General features: G+C 41.2%; 1 protein-coding gene across 1 annotated transcript in view; it reads left to right on the top strand.

The window, feature by feature from the left end:
* Flt3 (fms related receptor tyrosine kinase 3) overlaps positions 1 to 21398 on the top strand; it is an 88187-nt gene that overhangs the window by 6534 nt on the left and 60255 nt on the right. Inside the window, exon 2 of the mRNA XM_042685494.1 lies at positions 15778 to 15899. Coding sequence (XP_042541428.1) covers positions 15778 to 15899 — 122 coding nt within the window. The remainder of the gene's footprint in view (positions 1 to 15777; positions 15900 to 21398) is intronic.

Genomic DNA, 21398 nt, shown 5'->3' with positions numbered 1-21398 from the left:
TCTTTCTTTTTTTCGTTTCTTTCTTTCTTTTTTTGGTGCCAGTACTGGGCCTTGAACTTAGGGCTCCATACTCTCACTTGGCTTTTTCTCTCAAGGCTGCACTTCCAGCTACACCTCTACTTCTGACTATTTGGTGGTTAACTGGAGATAAGAATCTCCTAGACTTTCTTATTTGGGCTGGCTTCAAACCATGATCCTCAGATCTGCTTCCTAGGATTACAGGTGTGAGGCAAAGACATTACCTTAGCTGTTAGATATTCAGTTCTTGGACACAATGAAGCTAGATGAGATGTTTTAGGAAACTCACCACGTAGTTAAGGTGCATGTTCTTTACTCTGGTGGAGAATTTCTCTACACTTAAGTTCCTCATTTGTGAAAGGAAATATCTTACTTCTTCATCAGCTAAAACCTGCTCAGAGCAGCGGCATCCTTTGTTAGGTGTTCATCAGAAATACTTGTGTAAAGTCAGAAGGAATCATAGCGTTCAGTCAGTGAGAGGTATTTAAGATTGCTTTCTCTACCTGCCTTCCCTCCTTTACTACTTTCATTGACACCTTTCTTCTTTTTGTTGTTAGTATTGTGTTCTGAACACAAGGGTTAGGTAGGCTTTTTCATTTAAGCCACAGTCCCAACCTTTTTTAGCTTTATTTATTTTTCCGATAGCTTACATTTTTGCCTAAGGCCGGCTTGGATTGTGATCTTCTCATCTATGCTTTCTGTGAAGTTCGAATTATAGGTATGGACTACCAATTGGTCTTATTTGTTGAAATGAAATCTCTCTTAATTCTGCCATGGGCTGACTTTGAAACTCCATCCTCTTGATCTTTGCATCTCCTGATCTGGGCCACCCACACCCACTTTAGAGTATGGCCCATATTCAGGAACTGTACTAAAGACTGCACAGGGGTTAGGAGTGGACCGACAAACATTAGTAGAGGGGTTTGCCTCATGTGTGAGAACCTGAGTTCTAGCTCCATCATGCCCCCGCCAAAAAACAAGAAAATAAAGTAGCTCCCTGCACTGGTTCCTGCCTTCAAAGATCTCAGTCTAATCATGCAGTTTCTGGCAGGAAAAATTCAGACACATAGAAGAAAAGTGGTGAGGCATTTGGAGAAATACTTACAGAGGCTGAGCCTCTAACCCAGACTGAAAACGTGAGGTGAAGCTTCCAAGAAGAGGTGATACCATAGCCCAGACTGAGGCTAGGTGCTGGTGGCTCACCACCTACATAATAGACTGAAATCTGACAATCAAGGTTCAAAGCCAACTTTGGCAAAAAAAAGTCCGTGAGACTCTTGTCTCCAATTAGACACCAAAAAGCTGGAAGTGGAGGTGTGGCTCAAGTGGTAGAGTGAGCGCTATCCTTGAGTAAAAAAGCCGAATGAAAGCACACAGGATTTGAGTTCAAGCCCAGTTCTGGCACAGAACAAAACAAAAAAACAACCAAAAACCCAGACTGGCAAGATCAGATCAGGGCTGAAGGGAAAATGGGACAAGGACATTCTCAGCAAATAGGATACAGCAATGAGCTAACAAACCTGGAGTAGGTCAAAAATTAGAATTCCATTCTGGATTGCTTAGACATAGTGTATAAGGGTTCCAGATTAGTGTAACTATCACTTGGAAAGTTATAACCTGGCAAATAGTTTAAAGACTTTAGGAGATCATTTAAAAAAATAAAAATTCAGCCGGGTGCTGGTGGCTCACACCTATAATCCTAGCTACTGAGGAGGCTGAGATCTGAGGATCACGGTTCAAAGCCAGCCCGGGCAGAAAAGTCTGTGAGACTCTTTTTTGTTTTTGTTTTTTGGTTTTTTGGGTCCAGTCGTGGGGCCTGAACTCTAGGCCTGGGTGCTGTCCCTCAGCTCTTCAGCTCAAGGCTAGAGCTCTACCACTTGAGCCACAGCACCACTTCCGGCTTTTTTCTTTTTGCTTATGTGGTGCTGAGGAATCGAACCCAGGGCCTCATGCATGCAAGGCAAGCGCTCCACCACTGAGCCACCTTCCCAGCCCCGTGAGACTCTTATCACCAATTAACCACTAGAAAACCGGAAGTGGTGCTGTGGCTCAAGTGGTAGAGCATTAGCCTTGAGCTGAAGAGCACAGGGATAGTGCCCAAACCCAGAGTTCAAGCCCCACGACTGACACAAAAAATAAATAAAATAAATAAAAATAAAATAAAAATTCAGGGTTGCTGAAGAGTCCTGTGTAAAGTGAAAGGTATTTTTGGTGTATGATATCGTTTTATCATTCAGACCAAGACTCTCTGGATGGATTTCAGGAGGCCTATTATGTGTGTGTGTGTGTGTGTGTATACATGTATGCGTTTATGTGTGTGAGTGTGTGTGCATGCATACATGCAAAGGAGTACTTGCTGTAGTTTGGATGCTGAAAAGTGCAAGTGTGGGAACAGCCAATAATTGGCTTCAGGAGTCAAGCATGATGGCGCACATATGTAGTTCCAACTCCTTGGGAGGGTGAGGCAGGAGAATCCCTTGAACCCAGGAGTCCTAGGTCCAAAAAGGCTTCTGAGCCTTTTTGAGTCAAAAAACTCAGTCAGCGCCCAGGCCATGTGATCTACAACAAAACTAATACAAAAGCTTCTGATTTTCTGGCTTCTGTGGCAGTTGATGTTCCTTTCCTTTCCTTTCCATCCTTTCCTTTCCTTTCCTTTCCCCTCCTTTCCTTTCCTTTTTCCTTTCCTTTCCTTTTTCCTTTCCTTTCCTTTCCTTGAACTCAGGGCCTGGGCAATGTCCCTAAGCCGCTTGTGTTCAAGACTACTGCTCTACCACTTGAGCCATAGCACCACTTCTGGCTTTTTTGAGTAGTTTAGTAGAGATAAGATTTTTCTGCACGGTCTGGCTTCAAACCACAGTCTTCAGATATCAGCTTCCTGAGTAGTTAGGATTACAAGCCTGAGCCGCTGGTGCCTGGCTGAAACCTCACATCTAGCTTCTGGCAACCAGTTATCTGTTCTGTCAATATCATCTTTCCTTTTCTGAGATGTCATGGAGTGGAATTCTATAATATATGGCTTTCTGACTATTGTATAATTGTTGTAACATATCAGTTGTTTTTCCTGTCTAATATGAGTAATATTCTAGGTAATTTTTTCTTTCTTTTTTTTCTGAGGTCAAGACTCAAACCTGAATCTAACCCTTTTGTTCACTGATTGGCTCTCTACCACCTAAGCCACACTTTCAATCCCAAAGAGTAGCATTCTGTTGTATAAGTATGCCAACAGTTTGCTTATTCTTTTTTTTTTTTTTTTGGTATTGGTACAAGGGCTTGAACTCAGGACCTGAACACTGTCCCTTGGCTTTTTTGCTCAAAGTTGGTGCTCTAGCACTTGAATCACAGCTTCACTTCCAGATGTTTGAGAGTTAATTGGAAAAAAAATTTCTTAGATTTTTTTTCTCTCACAAATCTTCAGACCACAATCCTCAGATCTGAGCCTCGTGAGTAGCTAGGATTACAAGCATGAGCCATCAGAGCAGGAGCCTGGCTCAGGCTCAGTTTGTGTATCCTCCCATCAGCTGACTGAGCATTTATTTGCCCCCAGATTCTGTCACTTAGGATGAGCTATAAGCATTCAAGCACAGTGTTTTGGGTAAGTGGTTTTCATGGCTCTCAGGTAAATACCTGAGTGCTCTTGCAATGCTGGATTGTATACCAAATACATTAAACTTTGTGAGGATGCCAAACTATTTTCCAAAACGATCAAGGCAGTTTAATCTGTCCTAACAATGTAATAGTTGCTCAACATCACTGATAACAAGTGCTGGGGTCAGATTTTTGTGTTCAGTTTTTGGCCATTCTAACAAGGTTGTGGCAACACATCCTTGTGGCTTTGATTTCTATTTCCCTAGTGACAAATATTAAGAAGCAACTTAAATACTTGATTGTTAGCCTGTTTGTGAAGTGAAGTGTCTTCTAAAATATTTTCACCATTCTTACGGGTTTTTCTCCCCTCTTATTGGGTTTCAGGGATTCTTTCTATATCGTGGATAAAATTCACTTATCAGATATATTTTCTTTTTTTTTCTTGGATTCAGGGCCTAGGCACCAGGACCTGGTCTTGTCTGTCTGTCTGTCTGTCTGTCTGTCTGTCTGTCTGTCTGTCTCTCTTCCTTCCTTTCTTTCCTCATGCATGCTAGGCAAGCACTCTATCACTAAGCCTCATTCCCAGCCTAATAGTATCTTTTTATTTGTCTGTTTGTGCCGATTGTGGGGCTTGAACTCAGGGCTTGGATAGTGTCCCTGAGCTTTTATTTATTTATTTATTTTTTGGTCCGGTTGTGGGGCCTGAACTCTGGGCCTGGGCGCTGTCCCTCAGCTCTTCAGCTCAAGGCTAGCGCTCTACCACTTGAGCCACAGCGCCACTTCCGGCTTTTTTTTTCTTTCTGCTTATGTGGTGCTGAGGAATCGAACCCAGGGCCTCGAGCATGCAAGGCAAGCGCTCTACCACTGACCCACCTTCCCAGCCCTCCTTGAGCTTTTATAGTCAAGGATAGCACTGTATTACTTGAGTCTCAGCTCCACTTCAACTTTTTGGTGCTTAATTAGAGATAAGAATCTCACAAACTTTCCTGCCCGGGCTTTCATCCGAACCCTGTAGAGTGGATAAGATTAAAGCTGTGAGCCACCAGTGCCCAGCTAATAATGTCTTACTTATTGCTCATTTTTGCTTTTTGATACTGAGGATGGAACGCAGGATGGTGCACTTGCTAGGCAAGTGCTTTGCCACTGAGCTATGTCCCAGCTCAATAATGTCTTTTGGATATCAGAAGTTACTAATTTTGATAAAGTCCACAGTTGGAAAAAAGAAATTAGCCTTATTCTGGTCATACCTGAATAAGCTTAAAAGCTAGAACTGAAAGAACCAAATGAACAACGAATTTGATACCATCATAGGAAAAAAAGTTTAACAATATTTAGCAGAGACCTAGGATGTGACTCACTGGTAAGTACTTGCTTGGCATATGAGAGGCCCTGGGTTTGATTCCTAGCACCATAAGTGGGGGAGAGGGGAGAGTATTTAACAAAACACAAAGTACTGAACACCGGGCAAACTTCATAATGTCTGGCAACCAATTATAAATGAGTAGACAAAGAAATAAAAAAAATCCTTATAAGGATTAATCTCTATCATTCAAAACAGACTCAGAATTGACAGAATATGGAATTAGTAGGATAGAACATTAAAACAATTATAACTATGCTTCATTTTTTTGTGAAGATTGAGGAGGCATATGTGTATATATACATATATATGCACACATAGATGAAATTTGTGCATATACATATAAACACATACATATAAGGTAATATATTTTACATATTTATATATGATATATTGTATATAGTTATTTTATATATTTAAAATATTTATACACATTATCTTTATATATTTTATTTATTTATTCCTGAAGGAGAGTGGAGAAAAGGAGGGAATGAATAAATATATAAGTAGTCGACTCTTTTTTTTTTTTCCAGTCATAGGGCCTGAACTCTGGGCCTGGGTGCTGTCCCTCAGCTCTTCAGCTCAAGGCTAGTGCTCTTCCTGCTTTTTCTACTTATGTGGTGCTGAGGAATCAAACCCAGGGTCTCATGCATGCAAGGCAAGCACTCTACCATTGAGCCACCTTCCTAGCCCTCTTTTTTTTTTTCTTTTCTTTTCTTTTTGTCAGTCATGAGACTTCAACTCTGGGCCTGGGTGCTGTCCCAGAATCCTAGCTACTCAGAAGGCTGAGATCTGAGGATCATAGCTCAAAGCTGACTCAGGCAGGAAAGTCTTTATCTTCAATAAACCACCAGAAAATCAGGAGTGGCACTGTGGCCAAGTGGAAGTACATTGGCCTTGAGCTGAAGAGCTCAGAGACAGAACGCAGGGCCAGAGTTCAAGCCCCGTGACCGACTGGAAAAAAAAAAGAGTTGACAATTTTATTTATTTATTTATGTATTTATTTGTCAGTCATGTGGGCCTGGGTGCTGTCCCTCAGTTCTTCAGCTCAAGCAAGTGTTCTCCATTTGAGGCACAGAGCCATTTCTGGTTTTCTGGTGGTTAACTAGAGATAAGAGTCTCACAGACTTTTCTGCCCAGGTTAACTTCACACTGCAATCCTCAGATTTCAGTCCCCTGAGAAACTAGGATTACAAGCATGAGCCACTGGTGCCCGGCTAAATTGTTAACTCTTATGGCTTACAAGTAAATACAAATTTTGGAGTGTAAGGAAAGTATTCTCTTTAACAAATAATATGCAGTACAGTATTTGAAATGTTTGTTATTTATTTTTATTAATATACATATTTTTGTCAGTTGTAGGGATTGAACTCAGGGCCTGGGTGCTGTCCCTGAGCTTTTGTACTCAAGGCTAACGCTCTACCATTTTGAATTACAGCACCACTTCCAGTTTTCTGGTGGTGAATTGGAGATAAGAGTTTTACAGACTTTCCAGCCTGGGCTGGCTTTGACCCAGGATCTTCAGATCTTAGCCTTCTGAGTAGCTAGGATTACAGGTGTGAGCTACCAATACTAGGATGAAATGTTTAGTATTATTAATCAAATGTTCATTACAAGTTCTGTTTTCTTTCAACTTCTACCAATTAAGCCTTTCAGTTTATTTGGTAAATATATTAGGCATTAAAAAAGGAAAATGGTAGCTGGGCGCTGGTGGCTCACCCCTGTAATCCTAGCTACTCAGGAGGCTGAGATCTGAGGATCATGGTTCAAAGCCAGCCTAAGCAAGGAAAGTCCCTGAGACTCTTATCTCCAATAAACCACTAGAAAATGAGAAGTGGATCTGTGGCCCAAGCTGCTTACCTTTAGCTGAAGAGCTGAGGGACAGCACCCAAGCCCAGAGTTCAAGCCCCATGACCGACCAAAAATAAAGGAAAATGGTCAAAAGCCAAGGTGTGTGTGTGTGTGTGTGTGTGTGTGTGTGTGTGTGTGTGTGTGTGTGTGTGTTATCCTGGGGCTTCAATTCAGAGCCTGGATGCTGTCCCTTAGCTTTTTTGTTCAAGGCTAGCACTCTACCACTTGAGCTTCAGTTCTACTTCCAGCTTTTAGTGGTTAATTGGAGATAAGAGAGAAGCATCTGATGTACTTTCCTGCCCCAAATGGATTCCAACTCCAGGCTTCAAATCTCAGCATCTTGAATGGCTTGGATTAGCAGCCTGAGTCACTGGAGTCTGGCAACATTTAAAACATTTTTATGTAATTAATTTATTATTACTATAGAAGTGATGTACAAAGGGATTATGATTACATGAGTCAGGTAATGAGTATATTTCCTTTCATACAGGGTCTTCTGTTTCCTCATTCTTTCCCAATCCTTCCCTCCCATCTCCACCCATGAGTAGTATAGTTCACTTTTATTAATGTCCAGTGAGCTTCACTGCTGCATTTTTCTTTTTTTTTTGCCAGTCATAGGGCCAGAACTCTGGGCCTAGGTGCTGGCCCTTAGCTCTTCAGCTCAAGGCTAGCACTCTACCACTTGAGCCACAGCACCACTTCTGGCTTTTTCTGCTTATGTGGTGCTGAAGAATTGAACCCAGGGCCTCATGCATGCAAGGCAAGCATTCTACCACTTCCCAACCACCTTCCCAGCCCCAACTGCTGCACTTTTTTAATCTTTTTTCATGAAGTTCAGTACCCTCCCTCTAACCCTTTTGAAGATGTACACTTGAATACACTATACATAAGGTAAATCAGAATCATCAACTAAAAACTAAGAAAGAAAAGAAAGAAAGAAAGAAAAAGAAAGAAGGAAGGAAGGAAGGAAAGAAAGAAAGAAAGAAAAAGAGAAAGAAAGAAAGAAAGAAAGAAAGAAAGAAAGAAAGAAAGAAAGAAAGAAAGAAAGAAAGAAAGAAAGGAAGGAAGGAAGATCTTTTATTTCTATATCTTGGAGTTCATTTCAATATGCATTGTGACAGGGCTGGGAAGGTGGCTCAGTGGTAGAGAGCTTGCCTTGCATGCATGAGGCCCTGGGTTCGATTCCTCAGCACCACATAAGCAGAAAAGCCAGAAGTGGCTCTGTGGCTCAAGTGGTAGAGCGCTATCCTTGAGCTGAAGAGCTGAGGGACAGCGCCTAGGCCCAGAGTTCAGGCCCCATGACTGGACCAAAAAAAAAAAAAAAAATGCATTGTGACTTTGTGTTTCTCTCCTAAGAGTATCCTCTTTTGGTCTCACGGTGTGTATCTAGAATCCTGTATAACTTATTGTATCCCAGTGCATTTTAGATCCAATTTCCATGTTCTCAGAGAGAACATGGGCCATTTGTCTCACTGAGCTTGACTTACCTCACTTAACATGATTTGTTCTAGTTCCATCCATTTCCCTCAACGACATTGTTTATTCTTTCTAATGGCTGGGTAAAATTCTATTATGTAGAGGTAGCACATTTTTTAGATCCACTCACCTATTGGAATCATTTGGACTGTTTCCATATCTTGGCTATTGGGAATAGTGCCGAAATGAACATGGATGGGCAGGTGTCCTTAATATATCTTGGCTCATGATGTTCAAGGTATATGCCCAAGAGTGGTACAACTGGGTTGTAGGGAAGGTCTAAGCCTAGTTTTTTGTGGAATCTCCAGACTGCTTTCCAGAGTGGTTGTACTAGTTTACATTTCCATGAGCAGGGCCGTAGGGTTCAGGGTTTGTTTTTCCCTGTATCTCCATCAGTATGTTGTCTGAATTCACAATGTTGGTCAATCTTACTTGGGTGAGATAGAAGCTCAGAGTTGTTTTGATTTGCATTTCTTTTTTGGCCTAGAATGATGAGCATTTCCTTATGTGTTTCTTTGCTATTCTTACCTCCTTCTGAGAAGTCTCTCCCTAGCACCCTTGCCCATTTAGTGATTGGTTTATTAGCTTTGGGAGGGGTTAGTTTTTTGAGCTCCTTTATATATATTGGATATTAGGCTTTTATCAGATGTATTGCTGGTAAAGATCTCCCAGTTTGTTGGCTATCTTTCTCATTTAGTAACTATGTCCTATGTGCAGAAACTTTTTATTTTGATGTAGTCCCACTTACCTAATCTCTCTCCTATCTGTGTGTCTCTGGGACTCTGTTCAGGAAATCTCTACCTACACCTATAAGTTCTAATGCTTTTCCTACTCTTTCTTGCAGTAATTTCAAAGTTTCAGGTCTGACACTGAGGTCTTTGATCCACTTTGAGTTGATATTAGTGCAAGGTAACAAGCAGTAATCTGCTTTTAGTTTTCTGCATATGGATGCCCAGTTTTCCCAACACTAATTATTGATGAGGCTATTTTTTCCCACTGTATATCTTTGGCTCCCTTGTCAAATATCAGATAATTGTAAGTGTATGGTTTCTGGGTCTTCTAATCTATTCCATTGATCTTTGGGTCAATTTTTGTGCCAATACCAAACTGATTTGTTATTATGGCTCTGCAGTAGAGTTTGAAATCTGATATTGTGTTACCACCCGTATTGCTTTTCTGGCCTAGAATTTCTTTGGCTATTCTAGGTCTTTTGTTTATGGATTTATAGATTGTTTTCTCTATCTTGGTAAAGAACGTCATTGGGATTTTGGTGGGGATTGCATTGAATTTGTATATCATTTTTGGCTGTATAGCCATTTTCACAACGTTGATTCTACTTCTCCATAAACATGAAATGTCTTTCCAGTCTTTCCATTTCCTGGTGTCCTCTGATTTTTTTCTTCAGATTTTTATAGTTCCCACTATAAAGATCTTTTATGATTTTGGTTAGGTTAATTCCTAGGGTTTTAAAATTTTCTTTTGAGAATACTGCAAATGGAGTTTTTTTTTTTTGTTGTTCTTTTGTTCGTGGTGGGGCCTGAACTCTGGGCCTGGACACTGTCCCTCATCTCTTCAGCTCAAGGTCAGTGCTCTACCACTTGAGCCACAATGTCACTTCCAGCTTTTTCTGCTTATGTGGTGCTGAGGAATCAAACCCAGGGCCTCATGCATGCAAGGCAAGCACTCTACCACTGAGCCACCTTCCCAGCCCTTGGAATTGTTTTTATGATCCCCTTTCTGCTTATACATTGTTGGCATAGAGAAAGGCTACTGATTTTTGTGGGTTAACTTTGTATCCTGCTACTTTGCTAAAGTGGTTGATCAGCTCTAGAAGTTTAGGGATGAAGTTTTTTTGGGTCTTTTAGGTATAAGACCAAATTTTCTACAAATAGGGGTAATTTATTTCTTCTTTCCCTGTGTGAATTGCTTTTATGTCACTTTCTTACCTTACTTCTCTGGCTAGGAATTCCAGAACTACATTGAAAAGGAGTGGAGAGAGTAGATACCCTTGCCTTATTCCTGATTTTAGGGGAAACGGTTTTAGTTTTTGTCCATTCAGTATGATGTTGGCTGTTGGTCTGTCATATATCGCCTTTATTATTTTAAGGAAAATATCATTTCATTTTTTAAGTAGGGTCTAACTGTATAGCCAAGACAGCTTCAAACTTGTGATTTTTCTGCTTCAACACTCTGAGCAGGTGGAACTATAGGCCTGTATTGCTATGCCTAGACAAAAGGTAAAATTTTTATTTTAAAAAACAACAGAAAGCCAGGTGTCCGTGGCTCACACCTGTAATCCTAGCCACTCAGGAGGCTGAGATCTGAGGATCGCAGTTCAAAGCCAGGCCTGGCAGGAAAGTCTGTGAGACTCCTATCTCCAGTAAAAACCACTAGAAAACCAGAAGTGGTGCTGTAGCTCAAACGGTAGAGCGCTCAGCCTTAAGCTGAAGAGCGCAGAGACAGCACCCAAACCCAGAGTTCAAGCCCCACAACCAACCAAAACAACAACAACAACAGAGAAGGTAACTATTTCAATATTAGTACCTTTTATTAAAACCACTTCCATGTGTGTCTGAATAACAACTAAAGAAAAGGCGTGATAAGGGAATATTTGTATCATCATTTAAATGATACTTTAAAAAAAATCAGAATAGCTGGCTCTTAGTTCAAGCCAAAGGACTGGCACCAAAAAAAAAAAAAATCAATAAATAAATCTATATTATCCTTGCAAAAAAAAATTCTGTTGTGATCTGATATATACTATTCTAAATGTTCTAGAATTTATTTTTAACCCATCCTTTCTTTTTTTTTTCTCTTTTTCCTCTTTAAAAATGAGAAAGTAGAACTTGAATTTGATACCTGACATTTCCACTCATTGGCTAATGCTCTACCAATTGAGCCATGCCTCTAATCCTTTGAGCCATCTTTTGATTAGTTAAAACTTTAAGGGTAAAAATAATGACACAGAAAATTATTTTAGAAAGCCATACTTAAAATTTCTAATGTAGATTAATTTTTTTAATTTTTTTATTTGCTCTTTTTATTTTCTTTTGTCAGTCGTGGGGCTTGAACTCTGGGCCTGGGCACTGTCCCTGCACTCTTCAGCTCAAGGAAAGCACTCTACCCCTTGAGCCACAGCACCACTTCTGGTTTTCTAGTGGTTAATTGGAAATAAGAGTCTCACGGACTTTCCTGCCCAGGCTGGCTTTGAACCATGATCCTCAGATCTCAGCCTCCTGAGTGGCTAGAATTATAGGCATGAGCCACTGGCGCCCGGCTTTGCTCTTTTTTTTATTATGAATAAGTTTTTTTACTGTGAAAATACTGTACAGAGGGGTTACAATTACATGAGCAAAGTAATGAGTACATTTCTTATCAAGCATTGTTGTCTCCTCCTTTGTTTTTCCCTTACCATCCCTGCCTTCCCATCTCCACGTTTAAGCCACAGCACCACTTCTGGTTTTCTGGTGGTTAATTGGAGATCAAAGTCTCATGGACGTTCCTGCTGAGGCTGGCTTTGAGCTGCGATCCTCAAATCTTAGCCTCCTAGGTAGCTAAGATTACAGGCGTGAGTCATTGGTGCCCAGCCTGAGTAGTTTATTAGAAATAAAAGTCTTATGGACTTTCCTGCCCAGGCTAGCTTCAAATGGCAATCCTCAGATCTCAGCCTCCTGAGTAGCTAGAGTTATAGATGCCCGGTTTAAAATCAATATTCTTTGTTTTTAATATTTTATTTTTTAATATTTTATTTTTTTTTTGAACTCAGGGCCTGGGACCTGTTTCTGAACTTTTGTGCTCAAGGCTAGTGCTCTACCACTGGAGCTACAACTCCACTTCAGGCTTCATTGATAGCTAATTGGAAATAAGAGTCTTATGGATTTTCCTAGTGTGGTATTCAGATTTCAGCCTCTTGAGTAGCTAAGATTACAGGTGTGAGCCACTAGCACCATCATCAATCAATCAATCTATCTATCTATCTATCTATCTATACATGAGAAAGAGAAAATCTATAAAATTGCAGCATGTAAGACCAGTGTGGAGAAAAAAAAAATCAACTGTCTCTATCCTAGCAACTAACAAGGAAAAGTTAAAATAAGGGCTAGGAAAGTTGCTTAATGGTAGAGCACTTGCCTAGCATGCATGAAACCCTGAGTTCGATTCCTCAGTACCACATCCACAGAAAAAGCTGAAAGTGGCACTGTGGCTCAAGTAGTAGAGTCCTAGCCTTGAACAAAAGAGGTTCAGGGACAGCACCCAGACCCTGAGTTCAAGCCCTAGGACTACCAAAAAGAAAAAAATTAAAGTAAAAAATGACAAGTTAGTATCCAAAAGTATGGAACAGAGATAAAGATGGGCTAGAAACTATCAATCACTACTAAAAGGACTGAAAGAAAACCTGACCATTAGGAGATGCCCTACTTATGGATCAGAAGACTCAACAATGTAAAAAAATGTCAATTTGTCTCAAAGTGATCTAGTGATTCAGTGAAATCTCTTTGAAAATCCCTGCTGATCTTTTTTGCAGAGATGGACAAGCTGATTTTGAAATTCATGTGGAAATGCAAGAGACCCCTAAGATCTAAGGTGACTTTGAAAAGAAGAACAAAGTTAGAGGCCTTACTGCAGTAGTAATAAAGACAATGTGGAATTGACATCTAGATAAACATAGATTTTGTTGTTGTTGATTTTTTTGTTTATTGCATTTGTGCTGGTCCTGGGGATTGAACTCAGGGCCTAGATGCTGTCTTCAGGCATTTTTGCTCAAGGCCAGCCTTGTTTATTGCATTTGTGCTGTCTACTTCTGGCTTCTTCCTAGTTAAAGAGTCTCATGGATTTGATGTTGTTATAATTTGTGGAGGGGAAGGGAAAAAACAAATCATTTAACTAGGGACATAGGTGGACCCATTGCAACAATGAGATGTACAAGTCATGTGTCGAAAACAAACTTTACAACTTTGGTGTGGGGGAGGAGCGTTGGGTGAGGGGACAGGGGTAGGATGGGATGGGAAGGGGAAACAAAGGAGGAGGCTACAATGCTTGATAAGAAATGTACTCATTGGGCTGGGAAGGTGGCTCAGTGGTAGAGTGCTTGCCTTGCATGCATGAAGCCCTGGGTTCGATTCCTCAGCACCACATAAGCAAAAAGAAAAAAGCCGGAAGTGGTGTTGTGGCTCAAGTGGTAGAGTGCAAGCCTTGAGCTGAAGAGCTGAGGGACAGTGCCCAGGCCCAGAGTTCAGGCCCCATGACTGGAAAAAACAAAAACAAAAAACAAAAATATAAGAAGTATATGATGTGGAGATGGGAGGGAAGAGAGGGCAGGGGAAAAACAAAGGAGGCAACAATGCTTGATAAGAAATGTACTCATTACCTTGCTCATGTAATTGTAACCCCTCTGTACAGTATTTTCACAATAAAAACTTATTAAAAAAAGAAGTATATGAACTGATGGATAAGTTATTTAGCTTAATTGTGGTTTTCATTTTACAATGTATATGAATATCCAAATATCAAAATACACACTGAAATATTTGCCATTAAAGCTTTGAAAATAACATAAGACATACATAAATGTATAAAAATGGAGAGAACAGAGAAGAAAATAACCAAATTTGGTAACTTTAGGCTGGGATGAAGCTCCGTGGTAGAACGAGGACTGGGGTTTGGTCCCCATCACCACAAAAAGAGAGAGGGAGAGAAATAGAGAGACAGAGAGCACGCCACTGTATGTCTGGCAGTACTAACCCGCAGAACACTGGCAGTAGGTACAGAGGGACATGTTTTCTCTGGGACATCTGACCAGCCAGTAAGAAAAAGCCTTCTTTGACAAAATCAGCTTCTTTGACAAAATGTAGTGTGGTGGCAAGACATACCATGTGCATAGAGAGAGCTTACCATGGGCACAAAAGTTTCTCTCTCTCTCTTTCTCTTTCTCTCTCTCTCTCTCACACACACACACACAGAGTCTATCTCTCTCTCCTTCCCCCCTGGCCTCCTCTTATTCCAGTCCTGGGTCTTGAACTGAGGGTCTCCAACTCTTGGTCAGCTTTTTAGATTAAGGGTGTGTGTCTCTACCATTTGAGCTACAGCTCCACTTCCAGCTCTTCACCCATTCATTGGACATAAGAATCTCATGGACTTTTCTGCCCCAGCTAGTTTTGAACCAAGATCCTCAGATCTAAGCCTCCTGAGTAGTTGAGTTAGAGGCATGAGCCACCAGTTCTGGGCTTGTTTCTTTCTTGTGTGTGAGCACCCTGTCTAGAATCTTCAGTAGTTTGCAGAAAATAGCCAAATACGACAATCTGAGAACAGCCAGTGAAGAGGCAAGAAAGAATTGAAGAGGGGTATGTTAGAAACTCATATTGAAGGGCTGGGAAGGTGGCTCAGTGGTAGAGCGCTTGCCTTGCATGCTCAAGGCCCTGGGTTCGATTCCTCAGCACCACATAAGCAAAAAGAAAAAAGCCGGAAGTGGCACTGTGGCTCAAGTGGTAGAGCGCTAGCCTTGAGCTGAAGAGCTGAGGGACAGCGCCCAGGCCCAGAGTTCAAGGCCCCATGACCAGACCCAAAAAAAAAAAAAAAAAAAAGAAACTCATATTGAAATGGTCTGCCGAGTCCCCAACATAGTGAATGAAAATAGACTCTCAAGGGATATAATTTTGAAAATTTTAGTGTACTGATTATAAAGAAAAGATTCTACTAGTATCTGTAAAGAAAAGAAAAGCAAGCTAGTACCTTTGGCTTACACCTGTAATCTTAGCTGTTCAGGAGGTTGAGATCAGAGAATTGTATTTCAGTTTTCCACCTGCCTCAGCAGAAAAGTCTGTGGAGATTCTGTCTCCAAAATAACCAGCAAAAAGCTGGTCTGGAGGCATGACTCAAGTGGTAGAGCACCAGCCAAGCAAATTAAGTGAGTGAAAGGCCCTGAGTTCAAACCCTGGTAGCACAATAAGGAGAAACTGAAGGAGGGGGAGAAGGAGGAGCATAAGGAGGAGGAGGAGGAAGAGCATAAGGAGGAGGAGGAGGAGCAGAAGGAGGAAGAGGAGAAGGAGGAGAAAGAAGAGGAGGAGGGGGAGGAGGAGGAGGAACTAAGAGAGAATGTCAGGCCCTGAGTTAAAAAAATCCTGGCACAAAAACCAAGCAAACAAACAAGAAGAGGAAGAGGAGAAAGAGGGAAAAAAGAAAAACCTGCATACAAATAGTTTCTTACCCACATTAACCTTATTTCAAAAACTAAATGGACACATGTTGCTAACAACTGCCATATTAGACAACTAGGTTGCTGTAGGTTCTATTTGGATGCCTGCTCTAAATACCTCCACATCTGATTGAAAGCAGACTTGCTTTCATTCAGTTTCCTTTCCTATAGCTTTCACAGAGGCCAATTTTCCCTGATTACATTTTGTTTTGTTTTGTAGTAAGATACATAAATACATATTTTCTTTCATGAGGTGTGCATGTATCAACATCATGGTCTTTGTTTTGTTTTCCAGTTGTCTTCTTGGTCATGATATTTGAGACTATTACACATCAAGAGCTACCTGTGATCAAGTGTGTTTTAATCAATCATAAGAACAATGATTCATCAGTGGGGAAGCCATCATCGAATCCCAAGGTAAGACCATAATTACATTTTAGCTTTCTATTTTTCTTTAGGCACCATACTTTGTAAGCTTGTTGAAGCCTGCCGTGGCTAAGTGGGCTTTTCTCTTTAGGTATGTAGGTGTGTTGTACAATCATATCTGGTACAGCTTCAGCGTCTGTGTTCCCACCAACTTCCCCCTGTGCTTCACCAAGAACTAAGATGTCTGGAGACTGAGTGGTAGAGTAGATGCTTGTGGGCACAAAGAACACCATATCTAGGGCTGGTGTGTGTGTGTGTGTGTGTGTGTGTGTGTGTGTGTGTGTGTGTGTGTGTGTACTCTTGTCCTGCTTTGGGTGAGGATCAGAAGGGACGCTGATACCCAGTCTGAGGTACTGACCTTCTCTCTTTCCTGTTATAGAGAATCTGGGTGTCTTTCCTAAGCCTGAGCCTCTCACTTCCATCTACCTCCCGGAGATAGATGGACTTTTCCATTGGCATATAAAATCCACTGATTTATTTCACTTCTACTTCCCTAAAAGAGCTTTATTTTTGTGTTTAATGATTTCTGTTGACACTGCTGTGTCGTTCTCAGCCTGGTCCTGAGCAATGTCACATTGCTTCGGCATCCAAGCCTTGCTAATTCCTTGTCAACGCTCTCATAAACTCAGCCACAGTCCTTAACGTCACTGTCACTCCGCTAATGCTTGCCCTCATCAGCTCCCTCAGTCACAGATCTGAAAGCCGCTTCCCTGCCATAACTCCTCTTAGACAGGACTGTCATACTAGCCTTGAGAACAGCTGCAACCTTGACTGTGAGGCCCAGTGATTTCTCATCGCGTGGATTCATACGTAGTTGCTCTCTTTTCTGGCTCTGGTTCCAATCTCATATATATATAGTGTGTGTGTGTGTGTACCATTATTGGGTCTTGAACTCAAGGCCTGAGTGGTGTGCCTTAGCTTTTTTGCTCAAAGCTGATGTTCTAACACTTGATCTGCAGATCTACTTCTAGCTTTTTTTTGGGGGGGGGAGGTCCGGTTGTGGGGCCTGAACTCTGGGCCTGGGTGCTGTCCCTCAGCTCTTCAACTCAAGGCTAGCACTCTACCACTTGAGCCACAGTGCCACCTCTGGCTTTTTCTACTTATGTGGTTCTGAGAAATCGAACCCAGGGCCTCATGCATGCAAGGCAAGCACTCTACCACTGAGCTACCTTCCCACCTTTTTTTTTTTTTTTTGTCAGTTGTGGGGCTTGAACTCGGGGCCTGGGCACTGTCCTTGAGCCTCTTTGTGCTTAAGGCTAGTGCTCTACCACTTGAGCCACAGCACCACTTCCAGTTTTTGAGTGGTTAATTGGAGATGACTGTCTCATGGGGACTCTTCTGCCCAGGCTGGCTTCCACAGATCTCAGCCTCCATAGTAGCTAGGATTACAGGCACGAGCTACTGGTGTCCAGCCACTTTCAGCTTCTTGCTGGTTAATTGTAAATAAGAATCTTACAGGGGACTGGGAAGGTGGCTCAGTGGTAGAGTGCTTGCCTTGCATGCATGAGGCCCTGGGTTCGATTCCTCAGCATCACATAAGCAAAAAGAAAAAAGCGGAAGTGGCGCTGTAGCTCAAGTGGTAGAGCGCTAGACTTGAGCTGAAAAGCTGAGGGACAGCGCCCAGGCCCAGAGTTCAGGCCTTACGACCTGACCCAAAAAAAAAAAGAATCTTACAAACTTTTCTGCCTGGACTAGCTTTGAATTATGATCCTCAGATCTCAGCTTCCTGAGTAGCTAAGATTATAGGCACGAAGCACCAGCATCCAGCAATACCAACAATTTCTATGTGATAAACAGTAAAAGTAAACTAGCCAACTCCAGGGAAATCCCAATTAAGGATTCAGTCATTTTGTATTTTTATGAAGGTATATAAAAATGCATGACATCATGTCCTAGCCAAAATCCCTCCAAAAGTCTTCCCCTAAGGAGAAGAATTAGAGATATTCTCATTATATAAACATTGTGAAATAGATTTCAGTAATAATATTCTATGTGGATATAAAACTCTTAATTTAATACATGATTATTTTCCCCATGGGAGAAGCACAATAGGTTTTAATTTTTAAATAGATTTGGTATCATATCACATCAGCTTATTAATAAAGTATTTTATGATACTGCATTAAAACAAATATTAATATTACTCAGTAGGATATGTTAAGCCTTTAGTGTCTTTTAAATATAGGAAAATAGCTGTTCACATTTCTGTGTTCTCTTATTTAAAAAAATTAATGGCCTAACATGGTGGCATAGGACACTATAATCCCAGAAGGTAGAAGCATGTAGATGCAGAGCTTGAAGCCTACCTGGCTACATCGTGAGTTCAAGATCAGCCAAGGCTGATCTTGTAAGTTGATCTAGTAAGTTGACCTTGTAGGTTGATCTAGTAAGATCCTGTCTCAATTTTTTTAAGGTAAATGATGATTGGTTTTGGTTCCTATTAATAAATTTTTATTTTTAATATTTTATATTCTTTTGGAGTATTCAAAATTATATGAAGACCAGGGGTACTTTCTTTTTTCCTCCTCAGTACAGGGATTTGAACTCAGGGCCTTCTGTTTGTTTGGCAGATGTCCTATCACTTGAACCATGTCCCCAACCTAGTTCCTAAGCCATATTCACTTAAACCACAAATAATTACATGAATTTAAACTAGTGCAAGGACGAACCATATTTATTGTGCACTTTTAATGTAATGATGTTGAATCTATTCCTTTGGAATATTTTCTCTCACTTCAATGGGCAATAAATTATTAGTGTTTCACTTGTTTTTTGTTTTTTTTTTTGTTTTTTTTTTTTGGTCGGTCATGGGGCCTGAACTCTGAGTCTGGGCACTGTTCCTCAGTTCTTCGGCTCAAGGCTAACACTCTACCACTTGAGCCACAGCGCCACTTCCAGCTTTTTCTGTGGTGCTGAGGGATGGAACCCAGGGCTCCTGCATGCAAGGCAAACACTCTACCACTGAGCCACCTTCCCAGCCCTTGCTTTTTTTTTTTTTAAGTGGCTTTGATTTGTTCTGCAGGTGGTAGTTCTCTGCTGAGCCATCTTTCTGGAAATCCTAGAATACAGTGCTTTTGTTGTGTTGATTTATTTGTGCCAGTACTAGGGCTTGGATTCAGCATCATGGGTGCCCAACTCCAGATCACTTTTTTTTTTTTTTTGGTCATGGGGCTTGAACTCAGGTCCTGGGAGTTGTCCCTGGCTCTTTTGCTCAAGACTCTAGCATTTTAAGCCACAGTGTCACTTCTGGCTTTTTGATGGTTCATTGAAGATAAGAGTCTTGTGGACTTTTCTGCCCAGGCTTTGAACCGTGATCCTCAGATCTCAGTCTCCTCAGTAGCTAGGATTATAGGCATGAGCCATCAGCTCCTGGCCAGATAATAACTTTTAATACTTCCATTTCTTTCCCATGGCAGAGGGACTTCCCATTTTACTGTTTTCTCTTTTTGTTTTTGTTTAATCATACTGGAAATTATTTTTGCTCAGGATTGTTCTCTGTTAAGCAGATAAAAAAGTACTGCTCCCTGTGGAGTCTCTTAATACTTTGGTTTGGTGTTTCTTTTTCATATGCATCTTTTCCTTTCTTTCTTTCTTTTTTTTTTTTTAATTTCTGAGACTGGGACTCAAACTTGGTACCTGACATTTTCACTCATTGGTTGACACTATACCAACCAAGCCATGCCACTAACCCCTTACATACATCTTGATAATTGTTTTGTGTGTGTGTGTGTATGTGTGTGAGTGTGTGTGTGGTGGATATTAACTTAAGGCCTTGCACATGCTACGGTTACCATTTTATCATTGAGCTATATTCTTGGCGATGAAAGTTTTTTTGTTTGTGTCAGTACTGGGGCTTGAACTCAGGGCATGGACACTGTCCCTTAGCTTTTTTTGCTCAAAGATGGCGCTCTACCATTTGCTCCACACTTCACCTTTCAGCTTTTTGCTGGTTAATTTGGAGAGTAAGAGTCTCATGGACTTTCTTGTCTGCAGGATGGTTTCGAACCTTGATCCTCAGATATGAGTTTTCTGAGTAGCTAGGATTGCAGACATGAACCACCAGTGCTCAGCCAGAGCAATAAATGTTCTTGCCTTCCTCAAGGTGTCTCCGGGCCCTCCTCTTTCCTTTTTTTCTCTTTCACTCATGATAATACAAACATTTATTTTGCAGCTTAATTTAGTCATTTTGTGGCAGTGTGACAGTAGAGATGTCAGGTATAGCTCCCAGGGCTTAAAAAAGCTATCAATATTTGGGTTTCAGAGACACACGAGTTTCAGAGTTCACTCTATGGCAGCATGAAAAAGGAAAGGGACACCTCTATAACATTTTTTGTTTGTGAATTGTTTATGTAATTTACTTTACCTTTTCATTGTGGGGTCAATTGGGTGATGTTTCAGCCTGAACTTGAGATTTTGTGTTCTTGCTTTTTTTTTTACTCACAGCTTGTTTCTACCACTTGAACCATGCATACATGAAGTCTAGAATTTTGTCAGTTAATTGAGAAAGTCTCAGGGACTTTTCTGCCCAGGCTGAATTTGAGCCTTCAATCTCAGATCTCAGCCTCTTGAGTAGCTAAGATTACAGGAGGGAGCCACTTGTACCCAGGAGACTACTCAGGAGGCTAAGATCTAAGGGTCAAAGTTCAAAGCCAGCTCAGCCAGGAAAGTCTTTGGGACTCTTTTCTTTAATTAAGTTTCAAGTGGTAGGGTGCTAGCCTTGAGCACAAAAACTCAGGGACATCACCCAAGCTGTGTTCAAGCTCTAGGACCTGCACACATGCACACACACACACACACACACACACACACACACACACACACACACAGACGGGACTGTAACCCACTGGACTGCAAAACAATACATTTTTATTGTGTAAATTATTAGCCTATGGTACTTTGTTATGTCAGCCCCAGGCAATAAGTATACACTAATTAAACTAACATAATTATAAACTCACAGCAATGGTAAATCAGTACCTGCATTAGGGGAAATTTACAAAAAGAAAATTCTAGACAGATTTCCTCATAGGGTCATTGCTACGACCACACCCCTTGCCTGCTTTAAATAATTGAGATTTGTAGAGTAAGGTGGGGCAGCAGCATCTGTTATTGCTTGACCCTCCTCCTATCTCCCTCAAGGGAGATAGTCTACACCTGCATACTCACTTCCTCAGGAGAAAAGCAGGCTAGATCTGACTTAGTTGTAAGCTGTACTTCTGTTTTTCTTTTTTTTTTTTGGTCCGGCCGTGGGGCCTGAACTCTGGGCCTGGGTGCTGTCCCTCAGCTCTTCAGCTCAAGGCTAGCGCTCTACCACTTGAGCCACAGCGCCACTTCCGGCTTTTTCTGTTTATGTGGTGCTGAGGAATCGAACCCAGGGCCTCATGCTTGCAAGGCATGCAATCTACCGCTGAGCTACCTTCCCAACCCCCTTCTGTTTTTCTTGTTCACTTACTTTCTACCTGATAACTTCACTTAATATCTGAGAAGGGC

Source organism: Dipodomys spectabilis, unplaced genomic scaffold, assembly GCF_019054845.1.
Source record: "Dipodomys spectabilis isolate Male_0828 unplaced genomic scaffold, ASM1905484v1 ptg000095l, whole genome shotgun sequence".
Lineage (NCBI taxonomy): Eukaryota > Metazoa > Chordata > Mammalia > Rodentia > Heteromyidae > Dipodomys > Dipodomys spectabilis.
This window is presented reverse-complemented; position numbering and strand designations above follow the sequence as displayed.